Consider the following 13,530-nt stretch of genomic DNA (forward strand, 5'->3'; position numbering starts at 1 on the left):
ATAAAAGTTTATTTGAATTATGTATATTATAGATTAATAATCAATACCTATTATTCATAAGTAACCATACGCGAACAAGAAGCCGCTTTTTGTATTATTATCTCAAAATCCAACCATATTTTCTATACAATGAGTTCGATTTAATATCATTACTATAATTATTATGTCAGACCAAGAATTTATTTTCATTTTATTTATATTTTGTAACGGAGATTCTAAACTACAAACTGTGTTAAATCAACCCGGAATGATCTTTATATAACCTACCTAACGAATTTTATCAATTTAATATGTTCGATTGTCGTAAGTCACAAAATCATACTGTCGACATGAACAAGTTATCAATTATAAAAAGCTCTTATCAAAAGTAATTTTTAAAAACTTGTCATACCTATAAATCTTATAAATTAACTAAATGGCTACCTATTCACGAAGCATTCTTTATATTTTGTACATTTAAAATGAATGAATACGAATTTGTATTATTGTAGACAACGATAGGAGGTTAGAATTTCATACCAAGTTGACGTTTCAATAAATATGTTTCTGTTTTAGAGACTAATATGTTATGAATTAATTTTAAGTACTGGCAACACTAATTAGTCGTCAGAAAAGCGTTTCAGTGGACATTTACCAAACGGTCCCAAACCAAACGGTTCCATTTCGTTTGTTTGATTCAGGTTGAATGATACAGACAGTAAAGAAGCGTCTAATCGTTCACGTTTTTGTGGTGGTCTGATGAATTATCGCGTTATTTGTACTACATTTGTGTCATGGCTATTGCTGTTTATGTCTACCAATAATATCGGCGGAAATTTCACGGTTCTTTACATTTTTTCCCGCAGAAATGTAAACATTACCAATGGCACACGAGTTCACGAGCCACCATTTATATGTTATCCGAATACAAAGTACTACATTTCTCCTAATCCTTCATCAATAGTAATAAAAATAATACGATATATTTTTTTGATTTTTGTTTTTTTCAAAAATTGAATAATATTGCCATTTTACTGTATTATTGTTTAATTGCAACATCTACCGGAAACGCGTACTGCCACATCGATATCCGGTGAACCCGGCGTTTGTTGCCTTCCCTCACCTCCGCAGTCTATTCTTCCCATTCTTTCTTCAGTTCTCCGACTAGCCGGTTCGTCTTGATCATCCGAAAGTAAAATGAAACAAGAAAACGGCAACGATGGTGGTGGAGACTATGTAAGTGCTTTTATTGTTGTTTTGTTTCTCTATTATTGTTTTCGTGCTATTATTTTTCATATAAACAACTCGTGGTTTGGCCGACTTGGCTTTGAATTTTTTCCATTTATGAATCATCAACGCCATTAATTTTTCTAGGCCAACTCTGCATGCGTATTCACACCTTTTTAAAGAATTGTTTCTATTTTCCTACTATCTATTGGCGATAATCCACGTTGTACGTATGGGGTGATAGTGAATATTCGTTTTATTCGCACATTTCGAGAAATGCGGTCATCGCTTTCTACTGACGCCTCGCCGCCATTTTGCGACGCGACTATGTTTGTCGACTTTTATTCACAAATTTTCTTTTGTTATACAGGACAGCAAAGAGCCCGAGCACATGCGCAAGCTTTTCATCGGAGGGCTGGATTACAGGACCACCGACGAGTCCCTGAAGAGGCATTTCGAACAATGGGGCGAAATCGTCGACGTGGTCGTAATGAAGGACCCCAAAACCAAGCGGTCGCGAGGTTTCGGCTTTATCACCTACTCCCGCGCTCACATGGTTGATGATGCGCAAGACGCTCGTCCGCACAGAGTCGACCAAAGGTAAAATTTCTCATTTTCTTTGATTCTTGTCTTGCTTTTTTTTTGGTTACCCACGCCATGCGGGTTCCATACATGTGGGGCCGGCTTATCTGATCGTTTCATATTTTGAGTGCTGCAATGGCTTTCTTAGTCTGGCATTAAGTTTTCGGAGAATTTTGCAATCCATTTAAAAAATGTAAGTAGGTACCTATGTCGTATTAGGTTTAATTCTTCCCCTTTTGAGTTTATATTTTTACTTATAATGCATTTGTGATGGATTTCAGCCAATTCCAACTGTGTACAGTACTTTCGTATTTTTCCAATCTAACTGCTAGCACAATAATACTAGAAACTCAAATCACATGATTTCATGGTAAGCTTGCGCGCGCTATGGGCTAAATATTGTTTTATTCGATATTTCGATGGGATCGTCTTGATCTCATGCACATTCTGAGCCAAAAACTAATAGTTTAGTAAAACCGACTTTCATTTTCGGATCATAAGTTACGGGATGGAAGCAATTTCATTTTAAATGGCAGGTGAAACAATTATTGCATATATTTTGCCAGTGGCTTACTGTGAAGCTCATGTGACATGATCGTAATGCTTCTAGCATAAATCGCCTCTACTAATGAATTTGTGTTTAGCAGTAATTCGCAACAGCATTCCGTGTGTTGTGAGAATGCAAAACCTCGTGATAAAACATGATTTTGATTATAGATTTAAAAACTTATAATGATATATTTTAAAAATAGTATTTAAATAATTTTTAATTGGTATATAGTTTGACTTGACATGTCGTCGCTGTAGGATTGGTTTGTGTCGAATAGACCAAATGTTCAGGAGACTAAAAACAAATTTCATTATCTTATATGTAAATACATGAAGATATTTAAATTGTTATTTTTACAGCATGTGAATGATTTATTCATACCATTACGAAGTAATTTAAAGAAAAGGATGGTTCTAGTCCATTTAGATACAAAAAAGCATTCTGCATTAAAAGGTCGATTTCGACAAAAACGGATATTCGACAAACCAATTCTATAGCGATGATGTGGCATAAATTGCAGTAGGTAGTAGTGAAGGTTTTTTTGTGAGGGAAATTTTGCAGCTCCCTACGCGCACTGCTCATTTTATTGACGCATTGCCCGTTGATTTAACATAGCTACCGGATCTTGGCCCTGTGTCAGTCAGTTGGAGGTTATCTATGATTTTATAATCCCATCCTTGAAAGGTTGGCCATCACTTATCTACAATGATACCTCGATGGCGTTATGATTTTGAACCTCCCCCATCTTATTGATCATGTTTCATTAACCGCCTGTTTACTTCATTAGTGTTAGTCCACAGATCTTGCCTCATGCGGGCCATTTATGCCCGTGATGATTTCCTATGTTGACTGTGGAGATAAAATGCTTGAGCCGCTATGTTGTTTGGATACATCAAAATCCATACCAATACAATGCCCTGCGACAGTTATTACTATCACCATTAGAAATGTTGGTATATTCATCGCCCAGGTTTTAAAGTAAAGTTTTGTCTTTAGGGTGGTGGAACCGAAGCGAGCTGTACCCCGACAAGATATCAAGCGACCGGAGGCAGGTGCCACAGTTAAGAAACTGTTTGTTGGAGGTCTGCGCGATGAACATGACGAGAAGCACCTTCAGGAGTACTTTAACGGCTTTGGAAAGATTCGCTCCGTTAGTATTGTCACTGATAAGGACACAGGAAAGAAGCGAGGCTTTGGATTCGTCGAGTTCGAAGACTACGATCCTGTGGATAAAATATGCTGTGAGTAAAGTTGTTTTGTGGACTATTATAGAGATTTTTTTTAATTTCACATTATCTTCTATTTAATTAACAATGTTTTCACATTTTGATATAATATAAACATTGTCAAGGATTTAATGTAGCCATTGTTTTATTGGAATAGAATCAATTGACCTTGTTTTCATTTGTGTGTGCAGTCCAGCTATATTTTGGTCATTTCGTCGCCAACATATCGTTTATTACTGCAAATAGTAAACACTACGAACTTGATTTTGTTTATGAATTTGATTCATTAACAATTAAGTGAATGGTGACAGTTGTTGTCAATTATTATTACATTTCACATCGAGTTGTATTTCGTTACTCTGAAGGTTCACCAGTTTAAGATCAAATGCTATTGAAATGTCCCCCTTTATAATTCCAAGCAGTACAACACGGTCACACGATCTGCGGCAAGACAGTGGACGTGAAGAAAGCAATCTCCAAGCAGGAAATGGAGATGGGCGGAGGCGGCGGCGGTGGCGGCGGCAGGAACATCGGCGGAAGGAGTGGAGGGGGCGGCGGCAGACCCACCGGTGGCCGAGGGGGTGGAGGTGGCGGCTGGGGAGGAAGAAACTCTCAGAACAACGGGGGAGACTGGAACAACTCCAACCAAGGTATGTCCCATTATCTTTATGAATTGGATAAGCCACAGATCTTGCCCCACGGAGAGCTTGTGCTTTTTGTGATTTCCTATTTTCCTGTGGAGATTGACGCTTGTGCCGCTATGTTGTTTGAGTACATCAAGACTCATATCAATACGAAGCCTCGCTACACTTTTGTTTCTTATGTATAATTTTCGAGTAGTTTTTCCATTACATCAGAATACAAGATTGACTTGACAAGACTTCCATCTGCATAATGCGACGATGTTCACGATCACCGGTTCTATTTACATGCTATTTTGCAATTGTTTCTGTCAACTGTATTTTTTTTTTTTTTTGTCAGGATACAACCAGGGCTGGGGTAGCCAAAATCCTTGGGAGTCTGGCAATAACAGCGGAGGCGGCGGTGGCTCATGGGGCAATCAACAGGGAGGCGGGGGTGGGGGTTACGGCGGAAGCCAAGGCAGCGGCGGAGGAGGATGGGGGCAGCAGGACAGCTTTGGCGGAGGCTACCAACAAGGATACAGTGCCGGGCCCATGCGCACAAACTTTAATCAGAACAGACAAGCACCTTATGGAGGGGGCCCCATGGGCAATTCTCAGATGGGTGGTGGCGGCGGCGGAGGAGGGGGAGGTTATGGTTCCAGCAGTAACGGTGGATACAGCAATATGGGTGGTGGCGGAGGCGGCAACATGGGAGGGGGAAACTCTGGAGGACCTCGTCGATTCTAAATATTTCACGTGAGTATAGCGCTTTGATCACTTTGGGAATATTTTACTTTCAAATTTTCCATTACAATTTATTGAGATATCATTTTGAACTACATCTTAACATCGTCATATCCTCGAAAGACATCAAATGAATCGCGGCAGAACCCTACATTGGCATCACAATAAAATTGAAAAGTATAAATCTCGCAATCGATCTGCCAGATATGTTATCAAATATGAAATGAGAATTCAGTCTTCACAGGAATTTCCTATAGGAAAGTTTGATAATCACTCATTATTTTGAATAGAAATTTGAACTCCCGCAGGATAGTGTATTTATTGTCCCGTAGGAAGAACTATGTTGGATGGATTGGAACCGTAGACATAGCAGTATTCAGTTTGGCTGGCTCAATTTCAAATACTGTGGTAATGGAGGGCTCTGTAGCTTTGTAATTGTTTCTTATTCTGCATTAGTATTTTGTAGTGTTGCTGTGTAAACTAACAGTTTTGTTAACCTATAGGTCCCGTTCGCTCTAAAAACTAGTCAGGCAGGCAGTCCGATCCGTGGCTATGCTTAGAACGCATCTACTAGTTTTTAGTGAAAAGAATATCGAGCTAGAACGACGTGTCCCGACAGACACTTTGCTAGACGAGGACACCGGATTCACTTCGAGTAGACGGATTCGCGAGTGACAGAACAGAGGACGTAGGGAGAAAAAGTGTTTATTTTTTCCTCAGTGTTGTAATGTGACAATATATTTTATTATGTATCCAGATATTATTGAACAATTCTGTAACAGTAACGAATAAGAGAAGTGCGAAGTGTCCGATCAGTCTATTTGTTGAGATAGTCTTAGTGAGCCCACCCTGGTTACCCGTAAATGAAGACGAGCTTTTGGCAATCTTTCCTTGGCGGTGTTGTTCCATCGAGTTTAGATGCGATCTGCCGGAGCTGATTGCTCTGTTTCTCTTACGGATAATTTAGAGTAGTACATGCTATCTTATGACTTACGACTATTAGTTAAGGAGGATGATAATATTTGTAAGAATTAGTTTTAATGCATTATTCTATTTGACTAAATTATAATACTACAAATAGATAAGTAACACTTCTATTGTAATAGATTAGTTTTTTTTAATGACTTACTACATTCGTGTTTAGATTTTAATATGGTTGAGAGAAAGAATATGTGGAGATCTGATTTTATCAGCGAGACGAGGGTAATTATTTTTTATTTAAAACATGATTGATTACTTTAGTTTAGGCATAGACTGAATTGTTAAGAGAATAGATATGTCTAGAAATATGTAATTGGTGTTCAATAAAAGTATTCTTTGATGAGATCTCAGGAAAGCCCCATACCGTGTTGAGTGATTTTATTTTTTTAAAACCCTTTCGTTCTGATAGAAACATTTCAACTTGTTTATTTTGCATGGCATAACCATCATGTGGTGTCTACCGACTTCTGGCATACTGCGAGGGGTCTCCACCAGGTAAGAAAGAATAAGTATGATCCCCTCATGCGTCAAGTCATTTTTTTTTAAATGAACAGTAGCCCAAGCAAGTAAATGATACTAGTACACATAATACAATGAAAAATGCCCGCAAGGTGTTACTTGCCTTGAATAAAAATCTTTGGTTCCAATGGATCTGCTGCACATCACATTCCATGCAGTTATGGAAGCTGTAAGTATTGAAAATATTAATCTTGTATGGTGAGTATGGGATATGTTCAAATTGTTTGTGGAATGTATGAAATATTTTAAAAATAAAAGTATCAAACTTTACTTGTTTGTTTCATTAATTTACATTTTGCTCTGAATTATCTTACACTTGACTGTGCCGTCGGGTGCAGGGGGTTCTTCAGTGCCACCGGGATTCTGACTGCGATAAGTAGGTCCTTAGAGCAGTGATACTTTTTTGAAACCTTTTTTTCAGGCCAAATATATATTTTAAAGTAACGTGGGCCGCACCACTACTGGTGTGATGAAAAAAATCATGAAACCCCTCTTTTTTTTTTTTACAAAACTTAGATTTAAAAAATTATAAACGAGTAGTATCAAGTGTTTATTTCAAAATTAAAAATCATGTTCCTGATTAGCTTTAAGGGCCGCAGGTTGAGTGTCGCTGCCTTAGAGGGTGGTGTTTCAGTACTAACTGCAGGTGATCTGCCCACTGGAGACGGGTAGATGTTGCGATATCGCAGCACAGTATTGATAACTCTTGCATAATGAAATTCCATTTTTTATAGTTTATTTTGTGATTTAAAATCAAATTACTGCATTGCCTTCATATAAAAAGGTAATGGCCTCACCTACCAAGCTGATATTGCTATTCCATTGAATTTTAAATAAATCAAATAATTCTGTAAACTAGTAGGTACCTACGTTTACTATAAATTATTAATGCAAGGTGATTTCAGTAGTTTTTGGTAATGAGATATTTGATTTTCACCATGACTGCAGATCACCATCTGTGGCCATCATTTATTCAGTAAACTAGATATCGCAGACCCGACAGAACCAGTGAGCTAATTTTTTTTAATTGAAAGATATTTTCATTATTACTAGTTAGGGTATCTATTTCTATATACCTAGGATATATTCTAAATGATTCTCGATCAGCCGCCCTTCTAGTAACTGCCGCACACAAGCGACGCTCGATTTGCCTACCCCCACGGGACCTCACTGGGTTTTGTAAGTATTCATCTAAATTCTAAGGATTCTAAATGCCCTGGCAGTTGGAAAGGACCTCAGGTTACCGAAAATTCATGTTTTCATAAATATTGAATTCACTAATTTATACACAAAATACAATAATATCAAATGAGTATTATCATAGACTGATATACCTATAATAGTATAGGGTGGTTAAGCAATTCGCCCTTTATAATTGAAGGTGTACTCACTACCTACATATTAAAGGTATGAAATAGTGTATTTTTCTAAATCTACGGCCAATGGTCGTATATATTTATAGTGAGCAGGAAGTACAAAAAGACCATAAGGTAGGTACACTACGTAACCTATGATCCATGTGTATAAATACTATAGTCAGACCCAGGGGGGGAAAAGATTTTAAACATTGAAATTGAAAGCAAATAAACTATACCTTTGGGCTTAGACAAATAAAAACACGGCAAAAAAATGATTTGTAATAATTCTCCAGCACTATAGAAAAATTTCTTAGATTTTAATTTCCAACAAAAATTTCGAAACACTAATGTCAGGTTTTTTTAGAAACCCAATCCCTAATGGAACTGACAAAAAATTCTCGGTGTCCACCTGAATTCTGGAGTGTAGGTCATGGCTGGGAAGGGCTCTAGCCTGGGGGCCTGGGCTGTGGGGGGGCCGGCGTGTCGGGTTGACCAGATAAGTGAGATAAACACATCATAAATTAGCTTTAATAGTAAAAAAAGTCGCTGTTATAGGTACTTCATGGCCATGAACATTTTCAATTACTTATATAATTGTGCAATATATTTTTTGATTATTATGTGTCGATACTCGACAGCTCCATAATTAAAGTAGATGTAGTAAAAATCGCCAATACTTCACCGTATAAGTACCCTTAATTTGAACTAAAACACAATTTGAAAAACGTTAATGTAGTGTTTCACACTGCCTTTAATCTTAGCGGTAGGTAGGGGGCCCGCCAAATATCCTAGCCTGAGGGCCCATTTCAGGATGTGGGGACCATGGTGTAGGTACACCGAGTGCAATAGACAAAGGACCGATAAACGAGAAATTAGGCTGTGAAAAAGAAAAATAGCCTATAGGACTAATTTACATTCTGCTCCTTGGGTCCCCCCCAATATTAAATCCTGGGTGCGCCACTGCATACATTATTATTAGGTAGGCACTAATATTGTATTCATAATAATTGCATAGGTGGTAATATTTTCAAGTAATATGTAAGCAGGTATTTATTTTATTAATTGATGAAAGTACCAACTTCGCAAAGGTGTACAAAAAAACTAGAACATTTCACACAGGAAAGACGAATAACCTCAATCATATGGTCTTTAAACTTGGACGATTAAAATAATAATTGATCAAAAATGTATTCTACAAGGGTAGCGGAAATCGTTTGAAAAATTGTCTAATTTTACAAAAAAATCTAAAGTTTCTCAAAAGAATCCACAATATTCGTATGCTAAATATTAGAATAAACAGAGATATATACATGATAAAAAATGTCAACAACACTTGGTTAAATTTCGCTTATAAAATAACACACCTAATATGTTTTATAAACATATTACATTACTTTCAAGTGGCTGACTACTGGTGCATCTACCCTATATATTAAAATGGGTAATACGATAGATATGTTGTCAAGATTATGCTTTAAAATAATATATCGATAGGTAATTGGTAATCCACTCAAAAGTTGTAATAATAGTTATATTCATTCCTTCATTCGCCGCCCTCTATAATGTGTCACTCCTATGCAACGCATAACATGCATACCCACACAGGACGTCACGCGACTGTAAAGAGAAGAATCAGCTTGGAGAGGCATTCTTTCAACAGTTGCCAGATTCGGAATGTTGTTGATGATACTGAGAAAATATTATGAAATAATATATCACAACTCGAAGTTTTTAGTAGATAATTAGGGTGATTAGGCACTTACGAGTTACAACACAAAACGAAGCCTGCGTGACTGCACAATACATTTTTGAGAAAGAACTACAAACCTTTCATTAGGATGCGATTGTTATTATTATAAAGGTAGTATGCTATTAGATAGGGGATGAAATCTAATGCTCTCTCATTTTCTTGATCCGCGGTCAAGATGCTGGAAAAGTAATAATACTAATAGGTACTAACAATTCATTTGGGCCGAGATTTGCCCACTACCCCTCGCTACCTTGCTATTTATTCTTTAGCAAGATAATATTCAAAAAGCTCACCCGGGCGAACCATTTTAAAGAAAAAACAAATATCCATTGTTGATTGCCTGCTTGTTTTCATCTTATGCGATATTTCATTTCGAATAAAATTCGAAGATTTAAATTCTTATTGGACAATGCTGATTCATGAGAAAGACATCACTTTTAAAAATAATCGACACATAAAAAACTATAACCTACATATTGTAATAGCAGTTTATCGCACAGTCAATTTTTTTAGAAGGGTGATTCTTCGTACTTAAAACTACTACTGTTTGAGAGTAGGTTTCGTGGAAATGCTCTAATTATCAGAAGTATTATCTGTTATTTTAATTAAATTTTATTGTAAGTATATTATAATCTTTTAGTTTAAACTATTATTTTTGAGCACAAAAAGCTACACAAAACCGTCTTATAAATTTGTACAGAGTCTACCTATCTCAACTTAAAGAAGTTTGGTGTATTTGTTTAAGATCGTCGAAAATAAATAATTAACAGGTAAGTAGGTAACTACCTTATGGATTTGCAGACAGTTTAATTAAAACTATAAGTGAAATTTGTCGGCATTTTAAGTCTGCCATTGTGCCACAAGTCTTAATAAAATGGAAAATAAGCGTTTGATAATACAAGGTTTGGAAAGTGGAATAAATAAACATTTATTTGTTTAATTTAAAGCGTTTATTACATAATATATTATCTTCTATTAGGTAGGTACGTAATTATACTATTTTAATTATATGATCGAGATGCATAAACGAACTACCCAAGTCTTATGCATATACCTACATAATATTGAGACGAGGCTCTTTTAGAGGTAATAATTATGTATTTATTTTCATTATGAGACGTGCCCAATTTTTTTTCCGAATACAAACACATAAGTAGGTATGTTATATCTAGGTACTAGATAATTATTTTCCGAAAAAAATTGAATGAATCAGAATTTTAATGATTTTTAGGTATATATAAATTATTCTACAGTGGCGCCATGAGTGCGGATAAAGCGATTCACAGTTGTATTGGTTTGCTTGCTACATTGAAACCGGCACTGTAGCACATTAGCCAGTGGCGAAGGGTGCCTGTGGAAGATAGGTAACTGAAAGAAAGTCCCGAACAGCCACAAGGACTTCAATTATTTTTTTGTTTATCTTCAGTATTTTTTACGCTACCTATCTGATTCTAATTAGATCATTTATGGGACTACACAGAGTGAAGGTTTGTATTAACATTTATTTGTTTTTTTTTAATGAGAAATGGACGTTAGCCACTTGCTCAACATATTAAGTCCAAACACACATTGAAACCCACAGACCCGGGATTCGAGCCCGGTACCTGACGCACAACGAACCATCCATTCAACGACGCCCTGAACGTGAGGCCCAATCGGTCCAATCTCCGCAATCAAGACAGGGACTACTGTAGAATGATCTACTTATAACTTATGATGAATTGGTTCGTTCGCTTTTGCTCAAATTGTCTTCAGTTGTATATTTTTTCACTCTCATAATACATAGATAAGCTAACTATAAGTACCGATTTTACCGGGATTGTCGCCGTTTGACGATGGGCCGATTTGACATTTTGTCCCGGTTTATAATGTTATAGGAAGTAGGTACGTCTTTTCTGACCCGCATGAGATCGATAACTTATTCCCTAAAATACCATCTACTTTACTTTAAAAAACTATCTCGAGAGTAGGTATACACATTTCGCCAAGATTAGGTATTAATTTTTATAAGTGGCATCGCATCATTTCACAATATGTGCCGTGTGCATTTTTGTTATTGTTATGTCGGGAATGGGACAATTGGACGCCAGGACAATTGGACGCCGCACTGTCGTAGTCACGTATACAGAACTTAGACGAGGAATTTTAATCAGTATATATCTACTACTTAGTAGTTTTAATTCATTTTACTCTTAACATAATGTTTTTTTTATTGCGGATTGAGAATTACCATGCCTAAGGCTTTATATAAAAGAAAAAAACTCTTTTTTCGTTGGAACTTAAACATACGCACGATTAAATCATTATTTACATGTGCATATTTAACTTCTCACCGACTATTAAATCATAATATAATAATTTAAATATAAATATTAATAAATATTTTTTTTAAAAGTACCTAAGCCTATTTAATTTAGAATTTCGTGGCGTCCAGTTGTTCCGGCGCCAAATCGTCCTAGACCCGTTATGTCAGTCATCGCCACAATGCAAAAACGGGTTGCCGTTTTGTCTTTGACATAATTATTATCCATTTTGACTTTTTGATTATGATATTCATATTTATTAGTTAACGACTAGTTAAGTAGGTAGGCCTTCCGAGAAATGACTTCTTGGTGTTCCTGGTTGTTCAGGAAGATGTGGACATACTGCGTCCTGTCTGTAGAGGCAAAGGGCGCACGCACGGGGCAGCGGTGTGTAGTAAGGCGGAAGACTTATCAGGCCTGATGATGCTGCCAGGTTCCTGTTGATTATAACATACCAGATTAGCAAACAATGAACATGTCAGTCTAAATCAAGTTCGCGATTCGGATTGTAACGCCAGGAAGAAGAAGGTATTATTATAAACATTATAATCACAAAGTCAGTGACGTCCCTTGGAAGTAGGGAGGTCATGTATAGGGGCGGCACATTATAAAGGGTGGCGAATGAAAGAACGGAACGAATAAAAATATCACAACTTTTTAGAGCAGCGGCAGTTTTCCGTAAAGCAGATGATGTTGTCGCTTCATTAGAAAGGCACATTAGTTGAACAAATAATTAAAGTATAAAAAATCATCACAACATAACTATTATTGTATTGGAATATCCGTTGTATTACATATTGATCACAATCCGCCATTAGGCGGTTTATCGCCCAGGAAAAAAAATCACAACGGTGCCTCCAATCTCCACAGACCTCCACGTACATAAAACCACTGCTTTTTGAGAGTATGTTTAGTGGACATGCTGTAATTATTAGTAGATGGTGTGTTTGTCAGTTTAAAGATTTTTGGTGTATTTGTATATTTATGATAGCCGAAAATAGGAGAGTACTGAGTAGGTAGGCTCTCGCGGTGCTCCGGGTTTGATTCCTGGTGAGGACATACTATATTTATGTGATTTTTTCAAAGCCTGGGTGTTTGTGATTGTTTCACTTTTATTACCAAAAACAGTACTGATTCACTACACTACTGTCATTGGGGATCTTGACCGGTTGTAGTGCTTAAAAAAATTCTCCACTTTGAATTACATAGGAACGTATTTGCAAGATGTAACTCAGTGTTAGCGCTAGTGAGATCGCTCAAGAATTTCCAGACAATTTTAAAGTAAAAATGATAGGGGACGGAATTGTAATTCTGCTTAAGGGCGGCACTTTACCTAGGGACTTGTTTAAAATTCATGTTATAATTTATAAAATGTGTGACAACTACCTACAGTGTCATTTTAAGACAATGAAAATAATGGTTTAGGTACATAAATCCATAACTTTAAAAAATATTTATTTAGATAATATATAAAAACACACATAAATGTAAAACATAGATCCATATCACTAATGAAAAGTTGTACCTATAATGCTGATCCAGATGCGCCTTCTCGATTCTTTTGTCTTTAGCTCGCCGGTTCTGGAACCATATCTTGACCTGAGTCTCACTAAGCCTCAAGGCGGCTGCCAGCTCTAGCCGCCTGGCTCTCGCTACGTACTCAGCCCTCCGGAATTCCACCTCCAGCC

General features: G+C 36.7%; 1 protein-coding gene across 2 annotated transcripts; it reads left to right on the forward strand.

Moving 5' to 3' along the window:
* Nucleotides 1–1,119: 1,119 nt before the first annotated feature.
* On the forward strand, nucleotides 1,120–6,280 carry Hrb87F (Heterogeneous nuclear ribonucleoprotein at 87F). 2 transcript variants are annotated; one of them, XM_085945299.1, is made up of 6 exons: nucleotides 1,120–1,215; nucleotides 1,577–1,806; nucleotides 3,335–3,579; nucleotides 3,984–4,214; nucleotides 4,546–4,943; nucleotides 5,435–6,280. In XM_085945299.1, the coding sequence occupies exons 1-5, from the start codon at nucleotides 1,177–1,179 to the stop codon at nucleotides 4,932–4,934; spliced, it is 1,134 nt and encodes a 377-aa protein (XP_085801425.1). In that variant the 5' UTR covers nucleotides 1,120–1,176; the 3' UTR covers nucleotides 4,935–4,943; nucleotides 5,435–6,280. The 2 variants fall into 2 exon arrangements, with proteins under 2 accessions (XP_085801425.1, XP_085801427.1); XM_085945301.1 differs by having other exon boundaries at nucleotides 3,987–4,214.
* The last annotated feature ends 7,250 nt before the right edge of the window (nucleotides 6,281–13,530 follow it).

The sequence above is a fragment of the Rhyacophila brunnea genome, unplaced genomic scaffold (genome assembly GCF_057557595.1).
Source record: "Rhyacophila brunnea isolate RB1 unplaced genomic scaffold, BYU_Rbru_1.0 scaffold_18, whole genome shotgun sequence".
Lineage (NCBI taxonomy): Eukaryota > Metazoa > Arthropoda > Insecta > Trichoptera > Rhyacophilidae > Rhyacophila > Rhyacophila brunnea.

What these genes read in the sequence shown, in the direction of transcription:
- Hrb87F (XM_085945299.1), top strand. Translation starts at nt 1,177, where the DNA reads ATGAAACAAGAAAACGGCAACGATGGTGGTGGAGACTAT. An exon ending in ACGATGGTGGTGGAGACTAT is followed by an intron (nt 1,216 to 1,576) that starts GTAAGTGCTTTT and finishes TTTGTTATACAG; the next exon opens with GACAGCAAAGAGCCCGAGCA. An exon ending in CCGCACAGAGTCGACCAAAG is followed by an intron (nt 1,807 to 3,334) that starts GTAAAATTTCTC and finishes TTTTGTCTTTAG; the next exon opens with GGTGGTGGAACCGAAGCGAG.